This window comes from Fulmarus glacialis, unplaced genomic scaffold, assembly GCF_000690835.1.
Source record: "Fulmarus glacialis isolate BGI_N327 unplaced genomic scaffold, ASM69083v1 scaffold9642, whole genome shotgun sequence".
Classification (NCBI taxonomy): domain Eukaryota; kingdom Metazoa; phylum Chordata; class Aves; order Procellariiformes; family Procellariidae; genus Fulmarus; species Fulmarus glacialis.
Genome location: NW_009195924.1, coordinates 553 through 25,157, shown reverse-complemented (window position 1 = coordinate 25,157; position 24,605 = coordinate 553). Strand labels below are relative to the sequence as shown.

The following is a 24,605-nucleotide window of genomic DNA, read 5'->3' as shown; positions in this document are numbered from 1 at the left end:
AATATGTTGGATTTATATAGAAATCCAGACCTTTACTAGACTAAGAAATATTAAAGAACCATCAGAAGAAGAAAGTTTACAGGATTGACCTACAGTGGTAACTACGGCTGGCAGCGTTTCCCATTCCACATGACGAGAACAAGTGATGCAGAACGTCAGATACAATTTGGTAAACGTTAACTCTGCAAATGTAAATGCCAACCACTCTCTCCCTTACCTGCCACGCGACCGCGCAGCAGACCTCGCGTACAAGAATCCTTGGACCCTAAGCAGATAATTCACTTCGCTAACATCTCTTCAAAGTCAATCTTGTATCTGCCCATCAGTAAAACTGATGGAATCCTTCCATTTCCACGCTCATGGGGTTTTTCTTTTCCCACGAGATTTTCAGGATTTTAGTCTAGCAAACAGGAAATCAAATGGCTACTCCTTTTTTGTGACTTTATGTCTACTCCTTTAGACTCAGCTTGTTTTGATTGTATCTCCATTTTATACAGATGTGAGCAGAAACACAGAGAGAACAAACACCAACAAACAACAATACAGGGTGTGAAAACAACATTCCAACTTCCAGTGGCCACAGTCTTCAAAAATAAGCTATTTTTTGAATCAGAGAAATAGTTGTGCAGTTTCAGAGAACATTGTAACAAAACATGGATGTATTAACATGCAACGCATAACACTATTACGTGTCTACAGAAACGGAACACAAATCGTCCTTCTTATAGGCTCTTAGTTGGAAATGTACCCTTTATTCATTTGTATCTTGAAGCCCAAACACATAAAATACGTAAGGTTGTGTCTTTATAAGCTTGAATTTCATGTGTTGAGCAGCTGAGTAACATTTTACCCCTAAGATAGGCAGTAACGAAACCCACCAAGACAAGAAGTGCAAGTGAATTAAAAAAAAAACCCATACAAGTTACAGAAATTGCACCTTTAAACAACAGTAAAGGAATAAAAGAAGTTGAAGACATTTCTTCATGTCATCTCAATTCTGAATCTTTACTGAATATTTAATCATCGGCTTACCTCATTACCACATACATATCTGTGCACCTTGTCAGAGCCATTACAGATCGTGTGGCCAAAGAAAAACCTTCTTAATTCTTTTATTTTCAGCCAAAAAAACCCAAACAAACAAAAAAAAAACCCAGTAGTTCTTCCTTTATTGCACCCTGTAAAACTTCTTGTTATAATCAAGAAGCCAATAAACAGTAATAGCTGAATATTCCTTTAAAATTTATATTTTAACTCTTAAAATAAAATTTATATAGAAAAGATATCATTTACAACCCATTCAGTAGTAATCAATCATTATGTACTCACAAACAATATTAAATAACTTGTATGCAGCAGTTTCTTTATAGGACAGAAGGGAATATTTTTTCCTTAGCAAATATAATATTCCACTGTTAAAGAGCAATTCAAGTCAACTTTGGAGCAACTGTGATATACACAAATTTCTTTTAAGAAGCTTAAGATTCATGTAGTGTAACAAGAATATATACAACTGTGTCCAGTGCATAGCTTAACAGCAGCATGTGAAAAGTCTATTATCTTGAATTGGCACACCATTACCTACCGGGAAATAGTTTACCCATAAAATGCAGTGTATTCAGAGAACACCAGTGAGGCACAGTAAAACAACAAGATGTAGTGTAACTAGGTATGTGAGGAATAAATAGCGGGATTTTGCTCTGGAGGTCAGCAGCTTAGAACAGTAAAGACTTCGCCCTCGAAGCCATCTTCGGAAGGAAAGAGCTCCTCCTTTCATCTGGTTAGGAAACAAAAAACATCAAATAAGTAATCATGAACACAAATGAGAAGAAGTTCCACCGCAACTTAGATTTCTGAGGCACTGTAAACCTTTTGCCTCTAATGCAGCAATGGATGCCACAGCACGGGCTGTAAGCATAAGTGATTTAAAGGCCAAAGAAAACAGCATTAATAAAAGGGGAGAGGAACGGATACAAGGTATTTTTGTATTATGTAATTACACATACATACTAGAGATGAAAATGCACAATTATATGCATACACATTTTATTTAATGGCCACGTGTGTACTATAAATATGATTACTCATATTTTAATTTGGACATATGTAACGTGTTCTATGGCATGGTTTACACAGCTGCCTGTATTTGACTCACCATCCACAACCCAAACAGAAAGAAATCAAGGACATTTTTTTCAGTAAAATGTAGTTTCAATAGTAGTTTGTTACTTTGAATGGATGCCTCTATGGCCCACCCATCCCCATGACACTAACACAACAAAAGAGTACTTCACAGTCAGCTTTTCAGAGACAAGGCGGCTTAGACAAGTAGCTACTTCATGCCAGTGTTTACACATAAAGAGGACAATCCAGTGACTCCCAGTCACTCAGAAGGGAAATCTGCACTCCAAGAACGAATGACAGTTGAAAGAAAGGTATAGTAGAGGGAACACAGGAAAAAGGAAGGGGTAGCATGAAGGAGATAATGAGCTGTGCTGTCTTCAAGCCAGCCTGCAACTAGCAGTATACAATATGCACGCGACTTTTAAGTAGCTTGTAATTCAGGGTTTTAAAAGCTTTCATTTACTTACCTTTCGCACAATAACATGTTCGCTAGGATTGATGATTAAGGCTTCTCTTTCCTCCTCAGTTTCCATCTGAACAGTGTATTCGCTAGGTACAGCCCTGTAACTGCTTACTTCAAATCTAGAGAAAAATCAAAGGGAGACAATCGAGCACTGAATTATCTGCTCTTTTAAAGTACCGAATTCACATAAGAAACATTATTTTGTATCCTTACATTACTGGGGGAAGGTCCCACAAAAAGCAGTAAGGCTTACTTTATGTTGCCAGGTCTTTTTCAGTCTCAATTTGCAATCTACTCTCAAGGTGTTTTATTTATTCAGAATAACCCCCATCATCCCTAGCTGATTGAAGAGCAATTTTCAGATGATGGTAGTGATGGACACTTTATGTAGGCAGATGGATAATGATATTTTAAATCTAAACAGTGGCTGTTCTAAAGCTGTTATACGTGAGATTTTTTTCTATCTTGGAAAAAAAGAAATACCACTCACTACTGAGTCCAGCGTCTGAAGCAAGAAATTAAATAAACAAAAAAAAAAATCCCAAAGCCCATAACATTTTCTTGATCCACAGAGTTAGACCTAGGTTTTTAACACAGTTACACATGCATTTTCATTGCTGTGGACTCACAAACAGGTTCCATTATTCGTTTGTTCTATTATTTGCTCAGAAATCTAACACCCATAGGAAAACCTATCACTAATCTCACTAAAAATAAAAGGCAAACAAAAAATCTGACATGCCGTTTTCCAGTTCTGTATTACACTTTGCATTTACTCCAGGCATAGTGTAAATGAAAACCTCACCATGCATTTGTCCGAAGGGAAGCAGAAGCGACAGATAGCTTTGTCTCTCTGAACATGCAAGCCCACATAAGGGTTTAATGCAGCAATCTAACTGTCACATACTTCAAAAGTGTAAGAAAAGAAAAAGAAATGTTTTAGAGACACTTTTATTTCAAAAGAAAAAAAACCCAGACAGAAGTATTTTACCTGTTACTTCGCTCCTCAGAGAGTCCAAGAGCCTCTTCTGCTGCTTCTCTCCTCCTCTTCTCTTCTGACAGTGTTTCTGTCAGCTGTGAGAGAGCCTGCTGTACTGAATCATATTGTTGCTCAGTCTCTGCAAGCCTATGACAAAATGAAATCTGAAATCAATATTTTACACGCTTAAAGAGTTAATTTCTTGCTCTTATTAAGGAATGTTCTTTTTTGTGATGAAGATTTAATTATAATGAGATGCTTTAGATTAGATATTGAAATAAAGTCACCAATAAGTATGTATCTTTACAAAACAAACCACAAATACTACCAGATAATAACAATTCGAGAATATGACTACGATTCATTTAATCCACTGTAAATCCACTTCTTTCTCTTTTTCCCCAAAATGCCTTAGAGGGATAGAAAAGCATTACTTTCACACTTACAACACAGCTATCAGGGAAACAATATTGCTAATACATGCTCTCAGTCCTGACCTTTTTCGGAGTTCATTTAGCTCCATATTGTCTATTTCAACAATAACTGCAGATCTTTCCTGTGGTGCTCCAGGGGGAACTTCTGCTCTAGTTTCATCCTAGAAAATATTAAAGGGGAAAAAAAGCCAGTCACCATTTTTCTAGTTGCTAAAAAATCTTTATTTCAATTAAAGAAGCCGTAAGTACCACCAAGCAGTGAACAAACCACTCTTTGTGCCATTTAGTCTTTTAATTTCCGGAGCTGCAATTTTCCAAATCTGTTTTCTACAAAGTTGATGAAGAATACTGCCTGTGTGTGCTGCAGGACTTGAAGGATACATGTACACTGTGTAACACAGCAATCTCTAACAGTAAGTGGAAGAAATGCATCTACACATACACATAGTGATATAGCACTGACCACAGTTTCATAAGTAACGCAGCTATTCCACTAACAGAATCTGAGACAAAATACCTGTGTGGTATCGCACCATGCCATGTAGATATGCCAGTTCACACAGAGGTAGCGGAAATATTTTGCACAGGATTGCATTCTTTTTTCTCACATTTGTGGACTTCGTTCCAGGCACATAATTTCCACATTGTATTTCCAGTCCTCATAATACCCTCTGACTATCAGGACTAATTACTGCAGCTATAGCTGCCTAGGTCACTGCTACAGCATAACATGCATGGCAGAGCAGAAATTCCTGGACATGCAGTAGGACTAAGACAAATCATGAGCAAGTTGGGATCACCAGTCAGGGTGGCGCTGATTAACTGTTTCGGAGTAATGGCTATATGTAAGTGAAGAAGAGGTGATGTCGAGAGTCTGAAGTTTCGCTATGCCTAACATAAAGCTTAAAGCATACCCATTAGCAATGTTTAAATTCAGAGCTAGTGAGCTCTAGGCAGTGCGGAAGCACTGGGAACTGTGGTTAAGCAGCCCCATGCTTTGCAATCAATATGTGAAAGAGGTAGAATCCAAATCGTCTGTGAGATAAGCAGCAGGGGATTCATTTATTTTGTAGTTTACAGTTCTCCTTGTTTGTGTTTATTTCCGTTATTTTAGGGTCTTATATTAACTGATCATTACTAAATAACCAAGGCAGTACAGGAAAACTTTCGAAAAATGAAAAGATCACAAAGGAATAAGCTTACAGATGTATATGAGGGGTTGGCAAAGGGTACTGAAATGCTGAACTGGTGATACAGATCTCACTTCTGAAAATATTACTCAAACACCTTGCAAAATGATTCATGACTGCTGTGAAATTACCACTAAACTTTGCTGATCCAATGATTAGTGATCATCCAATTATCTCTGCCAGCAGTAGACCAATTCAAGATGATACTTCAAAACAACAAAAAAGCGTGTGAACAGCTTCCTTGAATGAAAAGTCAAATAAAAACAGCTTTACAACAATAAAGACAGTTATCTTCAGTGCATCATGGGATAGCAAAAGTACTGAATCAGTACAACAAAAAGTACTTTATTTTTAGCATGAAAACCAGAAAAGTGTAAGCACAGAAGAAAAAAAAAAACACTAAAAACATTTCCATATATTTGTTTACCTGAACAGTGCCTTGGAAAGATGTCACTTGCATGGTCTGATATTCCCTCTCCAGCCTTAAATAACGATTTTGCAAGTCACTGTAACGAAGCTGGTTATCCCTTAGAGTCTGCGAAAGAGTCTTCAACTGGGCAGACAAGACGGCATTCTCTTCTGCTGACTGCACAACCTAAAAGAAATTAACATTTAAATAAATAAAAATTGGGAATTATCTCCTCCAGGAAATTACTACAGATTTGAGACCTGCTGTTGAAAACAACGGAGTACTAGTCTCAAAATTGCATCAACTTTTTGGCAAGCTCACAGTTTGGTAAGATTTAACTAGTTGTTTTATGAGCAGTGGAAATAATGAAACCTGAGGATTGATTTCCCTTTTCATCAATATGCCCAAACTAGAAACTTAGGGTTTTAAACCCCAATGCCTTCCTCCCCATGTTTGCTATGATATCACCACCTGGCAAAAGACAGTATATATAGCTGCTACTTCAGGACAATTCATATAGCCAAATAAGCCTGATAATATAAACATGTTCACCAGGCAGTCCAGGAACACACAGCAGTTGAGTTTTCATCTTTTCAAAAAACAGACTGTAATTTGGGTCTCCACCCATTACCCAAACAGTCATCTTTACTTGTAAGAGCTTGAGATTTCTACATCTGTTTCACAGTTTGGTTAAAAGTGTTATTAGGTTTATAAAATATTTGGGTGAAGGAGTGAAAACAGACACAATGACAGATGAAAGGTAACATAAACCTAATTTGCTTCGAACACCAGGCCACACAGAGAGGTAAGCATTAAGGGAATTTCCAAGAACGTTTACAAACTTTTGCAAACAAAATTGAACGCAAACACACATAGGCATGCAGACAGACACACACTTACCGTCTTAAGAGCCCCAAAAGGGTTCATCAAGAAATTGTAAGGAAACATTCTTGAGGTACTTAAAATTTGGTACAAGATAGCTAAAATCTTGTTCTGGCTCAGACAGACATCTGTTTCTGTCTATAATGAAAAATGTTTTACTTTGAGTAGAAGTTCAGCAGTGCCCTATCAACCTCTTCAGAATGCAAATTCAAATAAACCTCTCTGTCAAATAACAAGTCAGGAAACCCTGACAGAAAGATAATACTGACATTTAGTACGCAATTTCTAGTCTGAGCCAACAGGGTTGTTTTGAAGCATCTAAGTTTTAAAGCACTCCAACTTTCCATTATACAAGACACCGCCAATTTAGCAATATTTCTATGTTGATACCAGCTCAGATTCACATGAGCTATTTGGGATCGCAGCTGTTGTTCTAAGTTACCTTTGAATTAATCTGCTGAAAATGCAGATCCTTCTGGTGCATCTCCTGAAAGCAGCGCTGCAGTTCATTCTGAAGCTGATTCTTCTCAGCTAAGACATGTCTGGTTTCCTCCGGCATGTCTGCACTTCCAGCGAGGGAGGCAGTTTCTAAAACCTTAAAAAGTATTAGCATATTCAGGGTAAATGGTATAGGAGGAGTTTTCTAAATAACACATAACTCGAACACTAAATATACACATGGACTAAACAGTAATTTCCTTTTCACAAGATCATTTCCTTCTCACAAGTTAATACCGCATTTGCAAGAGACTTTGTATATAAAAAAAAAAATCTTCTATTTAGTGTTTTCAACCTAAATACTTCAATTAAAAAAAAAACAATAAAAAATTACCATGAAAAGGCAACCCAACTTAATTTTTAATTTGCAAATAGTGTGAAGCATGCAAAAAAAAAAGAAAAATATTAAAAGCCAGGTGAATATAAAACGCCTTTCAAAAATTATTTTCAAACTAATAATGCATGGTATTCATGACTTGTAAAACAGCTATTCTGTAAATATGAATTTAAAGCTGAAAGTCCATTTAAGTCCATTTGGGAAAAAAAAAAACAAAAAACAAACAAAAAACAACCCAACTTTATCACCAATTCACAACTTTGGCCTTCTTTATCTCTGGCAGGTCAACACTTTGATGTTAATCTCCAATAACGGAGGGAAGTGTTCCATAATGCTTTATGTGTTCTCTAATGCTTTATGGAATCTATTTTCCTATTAAATCATGAAATAAAGACTTTTACCACATAAAATATTCCATAATCCAACAGACATTACTGTTCAATAGTGTTTATTCATGATTTTAATCACAGAAAATGAACAGCATATGAGACACAAACTTGACCAACTAAAATGTTGTTTTTAATGAAATTAAAAGGAACACAGTTTACTTCCTTTGGCACAGAAAAGGCAAATAAGAATATTTTTCCAAAATAACACTTTCCTTGAACCTTTAATGATAGTCTACAAAAGTTGACAGCAATTGCCAGACTGGGTGTCAGCTACTACCTTTCTAAATCTGGTATTTTGTTACTGGCAGAAGCCAACTCCAACTGCTTCAGGGGAAGGGTAAGAACATTTCCATTAGGCACATCTCTCCCTTCTCCCCCAATTTGGTCCTATTCTAATCTGCAGTAATTAGAGATTGATTTAGGCTCTGATGAATGAACTTTACTAGAGCTTTAAAATTTGTTAGCATCAAGCATACAAATTACGAAAACTCTTGTTGTCAATGTAAACTACCAAGTTCTTTTTTTTCTCTTAAAAACTGTGTCCCTGAAAACATGTTGTAGCTATAATATATCTGAAAAAATGTTCACGTTACCTGAAAGAGCACATCCTTTTACTAGTTTTGTATTTGTCACTGAACGTCCCTTATTCTGGGTTTCCAAGAAGTGAGAGTATAGATTCTCATTTCACTTACATCCCACAGTACTATTAGGTTGGGGTTTTTTCCTCTCATTTCTTTCTTTCTTAATATAAACAATCCCAATTTTTTCTGAATTTTCTTCTTAAAAGTTTTTCTATATCATACCATTTCTTCAATATTCAAATAACTTATTTGATTTAGACTGGTTTTCTAAAAATAAGATATATGCAAGTCATCTTGTTTGTCTATCTGTTGCCCCAATAATATTGGCAACAGCTAGCCAATTCTAAAACTGGATTTTAAAAGAAGGTTCATGTCTCAAAAAATTATGATGCTTCTATACTTAGTGTAATAATCACTGAACTGGGGGAGACAGATCCAACTTGATATTACCTATTGAGAGAAAAAGAAATAGGTAGAACACAGCTGTAGTACAGGCTGTCAGGCAGGTGATTAAGTCAATCAGCACGCAAGGGCTCAGTGACAATAAATTCATTGTTGGCATCCTACAAGTAATAGTACAGCATCCTATTCTCTTCTGAACAAGTGTGCTATAGGAACAAGTAACGACACTGGTGTTATAATAGTCTGAACAGTAAGAGGACGCATGATAGAGATGAAATTGGCACAAGAAGCCAGAATTATATTCCCACTTGTGGACATAACATGGTTAATCTCAGCTACTACAGGAGAAGAATCCCTTCTTGAGTTGTCTGAAAGTTCCCTATCCTCTTCTTGATTTGAAAGAATTAACTGAGAAACCTGTAAAGTGCACTAGTTCTTTTTTCCCTTTCCAGTATGTGTCTTTATTTATCAGCATCCAGTCTGCTGTTGCACCATGTTTGAACCTTGGGTTTGTTTTGGGGGGGTTTTTGTTGTTTGTTTGCTTGGTTTTTTTAAACGTCTTCATATTATATTCTGGATTTAGCTAACCTAAGATAGTAACTTACAAGTAATTAAAGTAATCTACTAAAATTAGCAACTCAGCAACAAGCAAATACCATTACTTTACAATGTAACCACAGCAAATTGTTACTCCTTTTTGACTAAGAATCAGTAACTGTTATTGGTTCATGACCTTCACCTTTTGCTTCACAACCATTTCATTTCTTTATGAAGGTGCTTTCCATGTTTTTAACTATTAAAATACACCACACCAGCGAGTCTTCTCTCTTATTTTATCAACATGAGAAACTCATTATTTTTCTTTGTTTAAAATAAGTTGACCAATACATCAGACTCCATTAAAAAGTGGTTTTAATAATTGCAACTGATTTGCCTGGAATTGTTGTAACTTGCTGATTTGACCCCAGGCAACACTGACATACAGGTAATGCACTCATCAGCCTTTGATACTTCACTATCATATGCTGTATAGTTCTCATTGGGGAAGCAGGCTGCGAATTTAATACAATAAACTGATGGAATTAGATTCGTGCCTCCTAATACATTTCTTTTCTTTACCTTGACTGGGTAATTGCTGCCAGTGGAGACTGATTTCTTAACAATCATGTCTTGTTGCACCTTCTGTAGTTCTGCAATCTGTCGGTCTTTCTCCGCAACTGTGATTTGATACTGATTTCGGAGTGCCTGGGACTCTGAGAGGAGGAGGTTGTTTTCCATTCTGAACATAAAAAGTTAAGACTAGACGTTAAATGATAATATACTACATACAAGTGAATGAAAAGGATAAAGCTGTACTCACTGTTATTTCTGAAATAAATAATGGTATTTTTTGAATAGTTATATGCAAATATGGAGCACTATATGAACATTCTCAATACATACTTCAGTTTAAAGACATCTGCTAAAAAAAAAAAAAAAACAAAACCAAAAAACCAGAAAACTTCAGCTACCTAAAAGATAAGGTTGCGCAGCAAAGCAACTCTAGGTCACAGTTGTGCAGAGTGCTGCTCAAGATAGCCAGTCTACCCTATTGCAAGTACACAAGTTTGAAAAGGAATACCCTAGACGCAGAAGACTGAAATAAACAAACATGCCACACCTCCAGAAACTGCTGTCGTACACAGGCAATATCACAAAGGGCATAAAAGTAATTTAAATCCTTTTGAATTCAATTTAATATATGTTTTTAAAGTTTGGGGAAAAAAAATGGAAGAAGACTATTCATGCTGTTCACTGGTTAAGTCTACAAGTTAGAATGAGGTTTGAATATTTCATGCTAACTTGCTCACATTTGCAAACATAAATGTGGGGCTGGCCTTTTGATCTACATCCCCTTCCCCAAGAGCTTTTAATATAAAACAGATATTATCTTACAAAGACTTGTTAGAGATCTAGAAATTGCACTACGGACAATAAAATGCTGTAAGGCACAAGGATAATGCCTACTGGCCTCAAATTCAAACAAAATTATCTTCACTGAATTGATCATAACGTGCTTTCGCACTTCAATCATCTGTACGAGTTTAAAAGGTTGAACGAGAACAGCAGTCTAAAATGACCAAATCTTGATCTGCCTCCACTGAGTGCCACTTAAAAATGCCTACTGCCTTCTTTGAAGCAGACCTCATGAGGCATTCACCGAATTAGGCCTAAGGTGTCACATTATTCATTTGTCACAGATGATGCAAGATGTGAACAGTGCTGAAGTGGACTCTTGAATCTACAAAAATAATGCTCAAATGTGAAATGAAGTTGATTTTCAATATGTAGTTGAGCCAAACGCGCAACACCTCAGACATTTTTTAAAAAAAAGATATTTGGGGGGAAATGTTCAGCCATATCAATCGATATTCTAAGAAGAGAATATAATACCAAGCATTGAAATAAGATTCTTAAACTGTAGTTCCATATATCCAAGTCACCAACAGAACAGAAAACATTCAATTAAGACTGCCTGAAACTTTATATAAACAAAGAGACCATTACATAAAGATAGAAGGATAACGACAAACAAAGGCAACTCTGTGGAAGTTGATTTAGCACATTACAGAAATCTTCTTATCCTACTTCCTGCTAAACTATACCTAATTTTGGGTTTGTGTCAGTTTGATGTCAGGTTGTGAAGTCACTGAAGAATTCTGTACAAGAGCCACGTGTACTACTTGTTAATTTTAACATTTATTTATACCTTAATCCAGCAAGCTCATTCTGGTATGATGCAATCTCTCTCTCAGTTTCTGCTTGGAAGGCTTTTGTCTGATGCAATGCCTTCTCCAAATCATCAACCTTGGTCTTCAGTTTTGATATTTCAACAGCTGCAAGGCTGGCTCCTTCTTTAGCCTATGTTTAATAAACATGATTAGTGAACTGGAATGAAAACGATATAGTTGAAGTCTTATTAGTGCTAGAATTCTAATTACAGAATAATGTTTTTTCCCCATTTTAACAGGATAATTACCTAAACTCCCAAAATTGTAAGCATGCCTTCTCTAGTCACACAATGTTTTCTTAGCACTCACATAATTTACAAAGTTAAACTTCAGAATCCATAATGTCTCTAAGCATTCTCTGCATTAAAAAAAAAAATACAAAGTGATGTAGCTGATGAAAACTTACCAATCCTTCCCTATCGTTCTGAGGTGTATCCAAATTACTTTTAAAAGAATTTATCTCATTGATGCTGTTGCAACCAATGGGAAATGAAGTTGTGCCCTGTTTTGTTTCAGAAGTTACCTTCTGATTGCTGAGTTCCTGCAGCAATTTGTCTCGGTCATCCTGAAGACTGGCCATAGCCTTGGAAAACGCTTCAATCTGGTGAACATAATTCCCACACTCAGATGAGAGCCTGCTAATCTCCATCTCACGACTAACTAATGTCCTACAGAGATTTTCAATTTCATCAGCAATCTGATCAAGTGTAACCTTATCTGCAGCATCAAAAATAACCCCATTCAGAAGAGAATTTTCTCTGAGCATACTGATAAGATGTAATTTAAAGCCATCCAATTCAGCTTCAAGTTCATCTCCTTTCTTTTTTTCAGTCTTGAGTTCAGATGTGTATTTGCTCTGAAGTACCTTTAAGTCCTCTATTATCCTATCTCTATCATTTTGCAGAGCAGTCATTGCTTTCCCAAAGGCCTCATTTTGGGACCTCAGCTCACTATTTTGAGACTGAACTTCTAATATCATCTTCTCTGCAAAAGCATCAGGTTCATCTCCATGTTCAAGTGTCAAAAGAGTCTTACTGTATTCCTCATCTGCACCCTTAGTATTTCTGCCTCTTGATTTCTGGAGTTCTTGAATCTTCTTCTGAAGATTTTCTCCAAACTGTCCATTTGATACACATTCTTTTTTCTGAACACTATCACTAGTTACTAGTTTCTCTCCAGATTCAGAAACAAGTTTCTCTTTGTTTAATGATGCAATTAAAGATTCTAAATCATTTACTTTAGATGCTAATTTTTTATTTTCGTGTTCCAAAGATACAGCAGTATCCTTTTGCAGTTCCTTGGAAAGTTGCATTTCTTTCATTTGTTTTTGAAGACCGTATTTTTCTTGTTCAAGGCTTTTAATACAATCCAATTTCTGCTTAAGTAAGTCTTTCAGCTGATGGTCTTTCAGAGATAAAACTTGGTTAAGATCTTCCCTATACTTTATCAGCTGTGCACTTAGCATTGCATTTTCAGAATGAAGATCATCTATCTGATTGAGAAGGATCCTTAATTCTTGTTTCAAAGCATTATTCTCACTTGCATTGCCAACTATAAGACTGTCCCGCTGATTTAAGACATCTTGGTGAAGATGTTCCAGCTCTTTGTATTTAGAAAAAAGATCATCCCGATCATTCTGAAGAGATGACATTGATTTTTTAAAAGCATCTATTTCACTGGCAATTGCAGCCTTATCTTGACCCGCTTTGTCTGCTTTCATCTGGAGATTTCTCAATTCATTTTCCATCCTCTGGCAGGACTCCTCAGATTGTTGTCTCTCTATCTGCAAAGACCTTAACTGAAGTTCATACTCTTTGATTTGTTTTCTATGTTGAGTCTGTACCTGAATCAGATAGTCAGAAATTTCATCACCTTTTGAAGAAATGAGTAAGGAAATTTCTTTGTCTTTATTATTTAGCATGATCTTCATTTGCTCAGAAATGGTAATCTGCTTTTGCAACTCAGCATTAATTTTTTCCTTCTCAGCTAGCAGCTGTTGCAATTCTTGTTCCTGTCTTGTAAAATTACTTTCCAGAGCTTTTATCTCTCTTCCTGCACTTTTACTATTCTCTATGAGATGATTAAGAGAATTATTTTCTTTAAGGAGTGCTTGCAAAGCTTCTTCTTTGGACTGAAGAACACTCTCCAATTCTTGCTGCCTGTTAAAAAAAAAAGTATTTTCCTCCTTTATTCTGCAGAGCTCTTCATACCGTTGTATATCAAGAGATTTTTGCCTCAAATACAGTTCATCCTTTGTCTCATCTACCACAGAATATTTGGTATTCAATTCCTGAATCTGAGTAATTTTGTCTTTCAATTCATCTTGTAAAGACATTATTCTTTTATTACCGTCTTCTATCTGTTTCTCTTTATTTTGGATGGCCTCTTTGAACTGCATTTCCCAGGTTTTCATTTCAGTGATTACCCTGTCCCGGTCATCCTGAAGAGAGGACATACACTTTGTAAAAGCAGCTAATCGTGCCAAAGCTGCATTCAAATCTGCTTGAAGTTTCTTGTTTTGAGAGTCCTTAATGCTAACTTCCTCTTGCAAACCATGAATCTCACTAATTGCCCTATCTTTTTCTCTCTCAAGGGCACCGTGTCTTTCCTCTAGGTTCAAAAATTCTCTTTTGTGAACCAATTTTAATTGTTGAAGATTAAATTCCAATTCTCTCTCATATTCTCTCTTTTGAATTTGTAGTTCGTCCTCTTTCTTCTTAAGTTCTTTTCTCCAATTCAGATTCTCATCTGTAAGCCTGTCCACTTCATTCTTGAACTGATCCAACAAGTTCATCTGTGATGAAAGCTTTCCCTTGAGACAACATACTTCTTCATTTGACTTCGCAAGCTTTTCTGACATATTACTTAAGTCCTTTTCAAATTTTTCGCTTTTTGACTGTGACAGTTTCACAGATCTTTCCAAATCCAGGATCAGCTCCTGGAACTTGATAGAATCCTTTTGCAAATGGTTGATCTCCTGCTGTTTCTCCTTTAAGAGTTCTTGCAATTCTTTCGTTTTATTTTTACTTCCATTATTATCCCTCTGAGCACTTTTCACCTTCTCCTCAAACACTTTTACAAGATGTAACTGCTGTTCTTCTTTTTCTCTAATCATGTTACATTTTTCTGCCTTTAATTCTTCCAGTTGCTGCAACAGCAAGTTATTCTGTACCTGCGCTGATTTCACTCTATCAGTAAGATGATCAACTTTTTTAACATGATTAAGCAATTCTGTCTCAAGAAATTCTCTCTCATTCTTTACTTTGTAGGAACTTTCTTGTACATTTTCTAATTCTTCCTGTAACAGACATTTATCATCCTCTAAAATCTTAACTTTTTCATTTAGACTAACAATTTCTTGTGTAAGACTTTTACATTCCATGTCCAGCTTTGTTAGACAATGATTTTTATGGTCCAAAGATTTCTCAGTTTCTTTTGCTTTTTCTGAAATTAATTTTCTTTCTTGTTCTAGGACAAGCACATCTTGTTCTTTTTCAGAGAGTTTATCCTTTAACACATCAATGTCTTTTAACAATGATTCATTCTCATATAATGCATCATTGATTTTAGACTGCATATCATTTTGGTACACTTCCATTTGAACTTGGAGCTCTCCCAAAGCTGCTTTAGTTACAGTGATGTTATTATGAAGGATATCATTTTCATTCTGAATTTTCTCTAAAGCCTGCTTTAAATTTTCAGAAGTTTGTTTCAGCTGCTCGTTTTCTTCCATTAGCTGATGATTCTGTTCAGTGAGTTCATGAAGACGATCCTGGTGTTCTTGCATCCTTGCCTCTTGCTCACGTATCTGCCTTTCTGCTTTACTTTGTAATTCATCAACTTCCATTTTCTTGGATTCGCCGAGGTGTTTCAGTTGATTCTTAATAACCTCATTTTCATCAATGAGTTTTTGTAAATGCTTCTCAAGAGCCTCCTTCTCAGATTCTCCTTCCCTGAGTCTCTGAATAGCCTCTTGCTTCTCTTTTCTACTGAGATCAATAACTTGCCTCATATCTGCTATTTTACTACTGATATTCTCATATGCCTGAAGAAGTGATTCATACTCCTGCTTTAATTCACTATGTTTAGCCTTCCATCCTGTTAATTCAACTGTCTGAGAATCTTTTAAGGTATTTAGTTGGAAAGAAAAGGCCTCTTTTTCCTGAACTATAGTCTCCATGGTGGACTTAAGACTTTCACATGCCGCGGTGAGGTTTTCGTTTTCAGTCAACAGTCTAGCATTTTCAGAAACAAGGCTCTCCTCTTCAGACAATGGAGAAACAGTACTTGAACTTTGTTTTTCTCTACCAAGCTCTAACAAGTGTTCAAGCATACCTGTCTTGTTCACCAGTTCTTCTCTTTCCAACATCAGCTTATCAACCTGGTCTTTCAGACATTTATTTTCTCTCAGGGCTTCTTTACGTGATATTAAAGCCGCCTGTAATTTTCTTTGAAGGCGCTCTCTAGACTTCTCTTCTGCTACAGTTCTTTGCTCTTGTGGTTTAGAATCATTTACATTCATAGTTTTTGCCAGCGTCTCTTCAATCATTTGCATTTGTTTCTGGATTTGACATTCTGTTGCTTCTCTCAGCTTAGTTTTCCCAGAGTAATCAGTCTCTGATAGTTGAAAACAGGTGCCTTTACCTTGTAGCTTTCCTTGAAGGGAATTACTGTCCGAACAAAACTCTGCCAATTCTTTTTCAGTATCATTTTCTTCCTTAAGCTCTTTGCATGACACCATAGGTCTACTCATCTCAGCCTTCTCATGTAGCTTACATAGCTCTGTCAGAAGTTTTTTGTTTTCTTCACTGAAATGTTTTACCTCCTTTTTCATACTAATTAGTTCCAAATTGGACTTTTCTAAACAACTGAGAAGTTTCTCTTTTTCACTCTTCATTTCTTCAAATGCCGTTTTGTAATGGTGGGCTTCTTCTTGGCCCTCCTTTATAGCTTCGTTTAATAATTCCTTTTCCAGAACAAGTTTATCTTTGAAATCCGTAAGAGAACAACGCAATGCTTCTATTTCCTCATTCTTTTCTGCAACCTCCTTCTCAGCTTCAATTCTCAACCTCTGCAGTTTCTCCTGGCTCATCTTGTAATCCTCTTCACTTTTTTTAATAAGTGCTTCTTTCTCATTATTCACATGTTCAAGTGATGTCTTAATGTCTACAGCTTCAGCTTCATATGCTTTCAGCTTTTTCTGTAGCTGCTTTATGTCCTCCAACAAGCTGCCCTTACATTGCTCCTGGTACTGCTCCTGCTGTCTCAAAGAGTTTAAGTTGACTGTTTCTTCTCTTCCATCACCAAATTCAACTGATATTTTTCTCAACTCCTTCTTTAACATTTCTGTTTCCTCCTGAAGTTTTGCATAATTACTTCTTAGTTCTTTTAATTCAGTGTCTTTACTTGCCACTGAAGTGATCATGTCTTCTGACTCTTTTAAGGATGCAACCTGAACCTTGCTTCTTGGTTTGTCTGATTCCAAATTCCTTAGGCCTGCTGCTTCTTCTCCCAGCACTGCCTTAGGTGAAGCCAGCTTTTTCCCTAGAGGGTACTCTTCTAACTGACTGAAGTCAAGTTCTTTACATTTTGTTTGAAGAACTTCCCAGAGTGCTTTATGTTCTTGTTTGAGTTGTTCAAGGTGATTTTTTTGTTCATCAAAATCTGCTGCAAGTTTAGTGTGCTCTTCCCTTTCTTTCTGAAATTTTTTCATATCTTCTTTCGTGACCAAAAGCTCCCTCTGTAAGGCTTCTTTTTCTTTTTTTAATTGATTCATGACATTAATGTCATTGTTGGGGTCCAGACACTTCTTCCTGTCCCCAGCACTTAAACCAGGCTCTTCTGAACTGGAATTTTTCAACAATTTTTCCTTCTTCGTAAGTTCAGACTTCACTTTTTCAAGAGCTAAGAGCAGCTGAGAATGTTCCTCTTCATATGCACTGGCTTTTTCATCAAGCACAGATTGCATGTGAGCAAGCATGCAGTCCTTTTCCTCTAAAGATTTTAGGTTCTGCTCACATATATTTTGTTTTTCAGCAATGACATCATTTAGTTCTGCAATATTGTCCTGAAGTTCCTCTAAATAAGAGGCTTTTGAAGACAAAATTTCAGTCAAATCACTTATTTTGGCATCTTTTTCTAAAAGTTGTTGCTTCAAAGTTCCAAGATGAGACTCAAAATCTTTATTTTGTACTTCAAGTAGTTTTAGCTTATCTGTTAACTCATTAACTTTCTTCAACAACTCCTCTGCTTTTTTTTGCTCTTTTTCTATTTCTTCCTGTCCACTCTTTTCTAGTTTTCCAACTTTTTGCATTAGATCTCTTCTTATTATCAATGCTGCTTGAAGTTTCTTTTTCAGATTCTCTTTCTCCTTGCCCATTTTCTCAAGATTAAACTGCATCTCCTTTTTTTCATTCATTAAATCTTTAAACACAGCTTCTCTACTGCTCAATGTACCCTGATTATGTTCCAGTTCTTTCTTACAATCCTCAAGTTCTTGCAATACTCGTTTTAGTTCTCCTACAGAACTATTATGAACAGCTTCAAGGTCTTGCAGTTTGGTATTTAATGTATTTCTCTCTTCAGAAAATTTCAGCATTTCATTAGACAATGATTCCATGAGCTGGGTAACAGAACAGTCCTTTTCTTTCAGTTGCTGGCTTAGACCAGAAATTAAATCCTTCTGCTGATTTACCTGGGACGTTAAGTTTTCGATGAGTTGATCTTTTTTTCCCATTTCTTCAAGGAGACTCGCTAATTTTTTACCTTCAACGTGCAGTTTTTCTTGACTGGTTCTTACTATTTCTTCTGATTTATTTACCTTGTCTTGAAGAAATTCAACCTGCTTATTTATTTCTGCAAAAGATTCTTCCCTTTCTTGCAAGAGAGACTGTTGTTTACATACTGTTTCCTTGACTGTGACCATTTCTTTTGACAGACGTTCAATTTCAGATTTGTATTTGCCCTTCATCTTTTCAATCTCATTCTTCAGCAACTCCTTCTGCTTCTCAAGTGATTGCATACTTTTTAATTCATCTTTCATGGTGTCTATTTCTTTCTGTTTTTCTAAAAGCACCAGTTGCAATTGTTCTCCTTCTGTTTCTTTGCTCAAAATAGTGGTTATCAGAGTGGAGAATTTTTCCAACTGAATTTTACTATCAATTAGCTGCAGTTCAGAATCTGAAGTCTGTGCCGTCTTTTCTTTACATGAAAGCCTACTACTAAGCAATGGAGATAAGCTCTGAGTTAATTTCTCTTTTATAAGATCCAGCTCTTGCTGCAAAGACTGGATTTTGCTGTCCTTTGATTTCATTTCACTTTCTAAACTGCTCAATTGCTCAGCAAGATTATTGTTTTGTAAAGTTGCCCTATCAAGTTCTGTCACCCATTTGTTTTCTGACTCAAGTAGACTTTGTTCAAGAGTTTCAAATTTAAGTTCTAATTTAGAAAGTTCTTCACCCTTCACACTAACCTGCATCTGTAACTTCTCTTTTTCAGTCTTCATCTGCAGTTTGACAGCATCTATCTGCATTCTTGAATAATTCTCACTGGTTTCTAGTTTTTCATTGATTTCTCGGAGCTCTTCCAATTTCTTTTGCAAATGATTTTGAGATGTAGTAAGTTGTGCATTTTCAGCCATCAGCTTATCAGCATCTTCTTGTAACCGATTTTTTTCTTTCTCTAAAGACTCTACCTGGCACTGCAGACTACCTATTAAAAGCGCATTGTCATGGCAGTCCTGAGATGATTTGGAATTTATATTGTTCAACTCTAACTTCAAATATGCTATGTTATCTGCCTGTTCAGTGCTCTTCACACGCAGAGACTCCATAGCCAATTCTTTTTGCTGTAGTTGTTCTTCCCATGTACTTATTTGGTCTAGTGCTTTTTGGTGTTCATTTTTAAGAGAGTCAAGTTCAACTGTCAAAGAATCAATTTTCTTCTGATTAATATCAAGCATCTCATTCTTTTCCTGAAATGCCTTAGTAAGGTTTTTCACAGCTGTACCACTTTTCTCTAATTTTCCTCTGAGAACTTCAATCTCACTAGAAAGAACATTAATGTTGCTATCTGCCAACTGTATACTGGTATCTTTCTCCTTTAAGGAATTAAGCAGTCCAGCAATAACTTCTTCTTTTTTCCCAAGAGCTGCATTCAACTCAGTTCTTAGTTCATACTGTGCTTCAATTTTCTCCTGAAGGGATAAAAAGGCATTTTCTCTCTCATGGAGTAGTTCTTTAGATTTCTGTAGTTCTTGTGTTAGTTCATGTACCTGACTTTTGAGCTGAGAAATTAAATTTGTCTTCTCTTCATCTTCCCTTGCTTTCTCCTTCAGAGTTTTGAGGAGACTTTTATTCTCCATAAGAGATGACTCCTTTTCTGATAAGGACTGGTCCATCTCAATTACTACATTCTTCTGATGTTGTATTTCTTTTTGTAAATTCACTTTCACTTCCTCCAGCTCTACCACCTGTTTCTTTAAGACCTCACATTCATTCTCTTTCTCTTGAAGTTGTGTCTTTAAATTCTCACTAGATAATGAAATATTGTTGATGGTTAATTCTTTTTCTGAAACAAGTACTTTTAATTGTTCTGCTTCAGAAGCTAAAAGCTCCAACTGTTTCTGCTGCAAAACGGAAGATTCCTGTATCTCAGAAAGCTGTGCTTTTAAACCTATGTATTCATCTAGCTTTTGTTTTAAACATTCATCCTTCTGTATTATTGAATCATTCAACTGGGATGATTTTTCTGTCACTTTTCTAAGCTGATATTGAAGGTCAGAAATAACCTCCATATTCTCAGACAGTTGAACCCTAAGTACATCAGACTCTTCAGATTTATCTTTTAATAACTTTAATTCTTGGGCTTGCCTCTTAAATTCATTTTCTTTTTCCTGCATTGCGTGTCTAAGCTGGCTGGTTTCAAAACCTAGGGCTTGTATTTGGTTTTGCAGATCTGAAATTATTTGCATATATTGCCCTTCTCCTGCCATTTTATTATCTTTCATCTGCTGAATCAAAGCCTCCTTTTCAGAAAGGAGAGTTTCTTTTTCTTCTAAGACAATTTTTAAGTTTTCTTTTTCAATCAAGAGGCCATCAATTTGGTCCTTCAGAGCTAAAATATTATGACTTTGTTGGGACAAGTGTGAAGTTAAAGCAGCTACTTCGTCTGACTTCTTCATTACCATAACATTAACTGTTTCAATGTCTACTTTCAATTTTTCATTTTCTAGAGCTGCTGTATGTGCTTGTTGCCTTGCTGAAGTAATTTCAGACTGCTGCTGTACCAACTGTGACTGAAGAACTTCATATTCACGTGACTTCTCGCTCAATAAGCTTGAAAAGTCCTCCTTTTCATGCCGAAGCACATCCACTTCTTTGCTTAATATCTGTAGCTGATTATTTAACACTGTACTTTCTTCCATTTTTTCAGAAACTTGCCTATGAAACTTCTCAAGTTCTGTATCCTGATTTTTTACAGTCAGGTCTCTTTCCTCTACCAACTGAGATAACTTTATTTTTTCATCTTTAAGATTTTTAATTTCATCCTGCAACTCTACAATACAAAACTTACTCTCTTCCATTGCCTTATGTAATGAATCATTTTGAAGGATCTTCTCCTCTAGAGACCTGTTTGCAGCTTCAAAATCCAAAGTTACGCTTTGAATTTGTTCCTGCAGTAGTAAATTCTTTTCCTTACTATGGCTGAGCTCTTGGACTAGGCTACTGCATTCAGATAACTTATTATTTAACATTTCTTCTTTCTTTATTTCTTTTTCTCTAGTATCCTTCAGCTGAATGAGAAGTGATTGCATTTGGTCATGCAACTTTTGTGTCTGTTCCTTCGTTTCAAACAACTGATCAGCTAGCACATTACATTCCTTTGTTTTCTCCTGCAGCTGTTCTGCAACTGAATTTTCTTTTTGCTCGGCAAGTATTGAAAGTTGTTCAATCTCTTTTGCCAGAGTGTTTTTATCACAATTTAGTACTGAAAGAGTTTTTTCATACTCAGCAGTGCTAACGGATAACTTATTCTCTATTTCTGCTACAGCCTGGATTTTCTCTCTTTCACATCCAGCAGTTTGGACAAATTCTCATTTTCACTGATTAGTTGTTCCTTCTCTTTTTTCACCATATCTATACTTTTTTTCAGATACTCATTTGCTTTTATTTGCTCTGCCAGTTTTTCTTCTATCCCTTCAAGATCTGCCTGCAATTGCTTATTAGCTGAAGCTTTCTCCCGTGTCTCTATTTCCATCTTGTTAATTTGTTTATGTATTTCATTTAATTGGTTATTAAGTTCTTTGCAACATGTCTCTTTGGCTTTCAGATCTCCTGTTAATTTAAGTTTAGTCTCTTCATTTTGCTGCTCCAAAACCCCAAGCTTCTGCTCTAATGAAATAATAAATTCTTGTTTCTCTTGCAATTCTTTTTTAATTGTTTCCTGATGTTCAGTATGTTCTATAAGCTTCCTAGATAACTCAGCCAACTCTTCATCTTTTTTAGCATTTTCCAAAACCAGTTTGTTGTATGAATCTTTAATTGATTTTAACTCATTTTCAAGTGTCTGTGCTTTAGACTCTTTCTCTTTAAGCAAATTGTTCCATTTTTCCTTTAGAGTATTGTTTTCCTCAAGCTGAGATTTCAAATATTCAGTTTCTTTTCTTTGTTTATCCTCGGTTTCTTGTAGCTTTTCAGATGATTTACTAATTTGTTCTTTCAGCAAAGTAATTTGTGACTCACACTCTGCAAGTTTGTTATGGTATGCGACATTGTTGGCTTTGATTTCAGAATGGAGATCCTTAATTGTAATGCTGTTCTCACTGCTTTGTCTTATTAATTCCTCATTTTCTTTGGTTTTAGCTTCATTCTCAACTCTAACTCTTTCTAGCTCTAGTCTCATTGTATTACTTTGCTCAGAAAGGACAGATATCTTCACACTTGCATCTCTTACATCAGCTGTTTGTACTTCTTTCAGTAAATTAGTTTCTCTTTCAGCCTTTGATAAAGCCTCTTCCATCCCTCGTATTTCTTCCTCTTTACATTGCACTTGACGCTTCAGGATGATAACCTGTTCAGAATATTCTGTCACATTCAAAGACAGGACAGACATCTCCCTGTCTCTTTCTGCCAGAGTTTCTTTAAGATTATCAATTTCTCTTTCACGTTTCTGGAGATCTTGAATAAGTTGAGATCTTTCCTCTAAATGGCTTGTATTCAATTTGTCAAGCTCTTCATTTGTCTGGTCCAGATCCAGCTGCATCGACTCTACCACGCCATCTTGTTTCAAAGTCTAAACATCAAGAAAATAATGTTACAAGAATACTTCAAACATATGTTAGAGGGAGAATGGAAGTACACTCCACATGTAGAACGAGTATCTAAGGTAATCAATCTGTACTCAACTGTATAGTCACAAGATAGCCATGTTATTCTTTAGATTGTTTTAGCATACAAAAAGTTTAGTGTATGAAATTTTGAGCAGCTAATGATGTTATTTTGCTGACATTTAAATGGGCCATGTCAAAAGAACATAAAATCTCTTCTCTTATTTTGTTTTAATGAGTTACCTTTTCCTTCAGTGTAGCAACTTTTTCTGTTAGATCACTGATGACTGTTTTCTGCTCAGTGTTCTCCACTTCATAAATACTGCACTTCTTTACAGCTTCATTCAGCTTAGTATTAAAAATAAAAGTCAATGTGATAGAAACATATAGAATTACATTAAAGTTGTGATGTTAGAGTTCGAATATTGAGTTTACATAACAGTGGAGTCTATATTTTGAAATTAATAAACGAGGATAACTTATCACCCCAATAAAACATAAATACTTTCATGCAAAGCTCTGTGTTGGGTCTAAGAAACCCTGACACCCAACTTAAAGCAAAACAATTACATAAAGTGAACAAAACTGTAAAGGAACAGTGCAAAAACCTTCATATATGGAAAACAGCAATATTGCTGCTGGGACACAAATAGAAAATTACGGCTAATGCTTGCCATAATTCTAATGAATTAAATACTATTTAACAATAACTTTAACTTACTTTTTGCTCAGTATGCACAAACTTTTCACCAAGCTCTTTGTTCAGAAGATCCTTTTCTTGAAGCAGTTTCCTCAAAGTTTCAATTTGTTCCAGTTTTTCTGTCGTGCTCAACAGTTTTTGTTCTTTTTCTCCAAGTGAAGTTTCAAGGAAGCTATTTCTGTCACTTAATCTAAGAAGAAAATCCATATTTAGATACTTTGAAAACAAAGCTTGCTTTAAGCTTTCTAGATTTATTAGCCCCAAACTATGTTCCTAAAAGAATAATTATTTTTACACTTTCCATTTAAACTTCCAAGTACAAAAATAAAATTACAGCAAACAGAAGCAGGAATCAAGCAACTCTTTTTTTTTTTTTTCCCCAAGTGTTTTAAGAGATTATACTTCTCATTAGAAGTTTAAGCTTAAAGCAAAGAAAGCTAATCCTGTACGGAGTTGTAAAGAACCTTTATTTTACCCTTTAAGCTGCTCATTCAAGCCAGAGATCAGAATTTGATGCTTTTCCGCATCTCGCATTTGTTGGTTGCGTAATTGCGTGAGTTGAGTTTGCAAACGTTCATTTTCATTCTGCAACAAAATAGTAATGAAGAGGATTATCACATACAAACACCCAGAACAGCGTAAGATAACTGGAGTCATGAAAATCTGACTCTTCAAGAGATTTACATCCTACATGGTAATAGAGACCATTATTCTAGCACTTTAGCAGATATCAGTGCAAAATACAACACTAATATCACAAGTTCAGATGTGATATTAGTGCAAATAGATGCAACCCACCTTTCAGAAATACCTCCTTCAGCAATGCTATGATAGCATGAACTCAAGGATGATTGCTGTATACCCAAAACAACACACACACTTATACTGTGTTAAGGCAGCTTACTTATCTTAACAGGGGAAGCTACTGCTTTGAAAAAATACTTTCCTCATTGGTTTGAAGATAGTACCAAACTTGCAAATTTTTTTTTGCCTTTTTTTTTTCAGGTTGAAGGAATGCAAAAACCTGCATATGGGGGATTGTGGAGAAAAGAAAAAGGAAGCAAGCTTCATTCACACAGCTTTTTTTTTTTTTTTAAACACAGTACAAATCTCCTACTCT

General features: G+C 35.8%; 2 protein-coding genes across 2 annotated transcripts; both read right to left on the bottom strand.

Moving 5' to 3' along the window:
• Nucleotides 1-1,154: 1,154 nt before the first annotated feature.
• LOC104084425 (golgin subfamily B member 1-like) lies at nt 1,155-7,296 on the bottom strand. The gene is made up of 6 exons (XM_009588260.1): nt 6,924-7,296; nt 5,618-5,785; nt 4,064-4,161; nt 3,579-3,713; nt 2,592-2,706; nt 1,155-1,777 (listed from the first exon to the last, which is right to left on the bottom strand). The coding sequence occupies exons 1-6, from the start codon at nt 7,092-7,094 to the stop codon at nt 1,619-1,621; spliced, it is 846 nt and encodes a 281-aa protein (XP_009586555.1). The 5' UTR covers nt 7,095-7,296; the 3' UTR covers nt 1,155-1,618.
• A 1,402-nt stretch (nt 7,297-8,698) lies between these two features.
• On the bottom strand, nt 8,699-24,070 carry LOC104084427 (golgin subfamily B member 1-like; the record flags this gene model as incomplete). The annotated part of the gene is made up of 11 exons (XM_009588263.1): nt 8,699-8,736; nt 9,672-9,967; nt 11,438-11,589; nt 11,866-14,847; nt 14,941-19,653; nt 19,783-20,484; nt 20,644-21,088; nt 21,940-22,751; nt 23,029-23,133; nt 23,507-23,675; nt 23,961-24,070. Coding segments are annotated over 11 exons (10,524 nt in total), but the record flags the coding sequence as incomplete, so codon positions are not given.
• Nucleotides 24,071-24,605: the final 535 nt, after the last annotated feature.

Bases quoted from the DNA above. Each gene is read 5' to 3' on its own strand.
- LOC104084425 (XM_009588260.1), bottom strand. From the start codon at position 7,094: ATGCTAATACTTTTTAAGGTTTTAGAAACTGCCTCCCTCGCTGGAAGT. The intron at 5,786-6,923 runs GTAACTTAGAAC...AATTTCTTTTAG, and splicing joins TTCAGCAGATTAATTCAAAG to GTTGTGCAGTCAGCAGAAGA. The intron at 1,778-2,591 runs GTAAGTAAATGA...TTTCCTAACCAG, and splicing joins AACATGTTATTGTGCGAAAG to ATGAAAGGAGGAGCTCTTTC.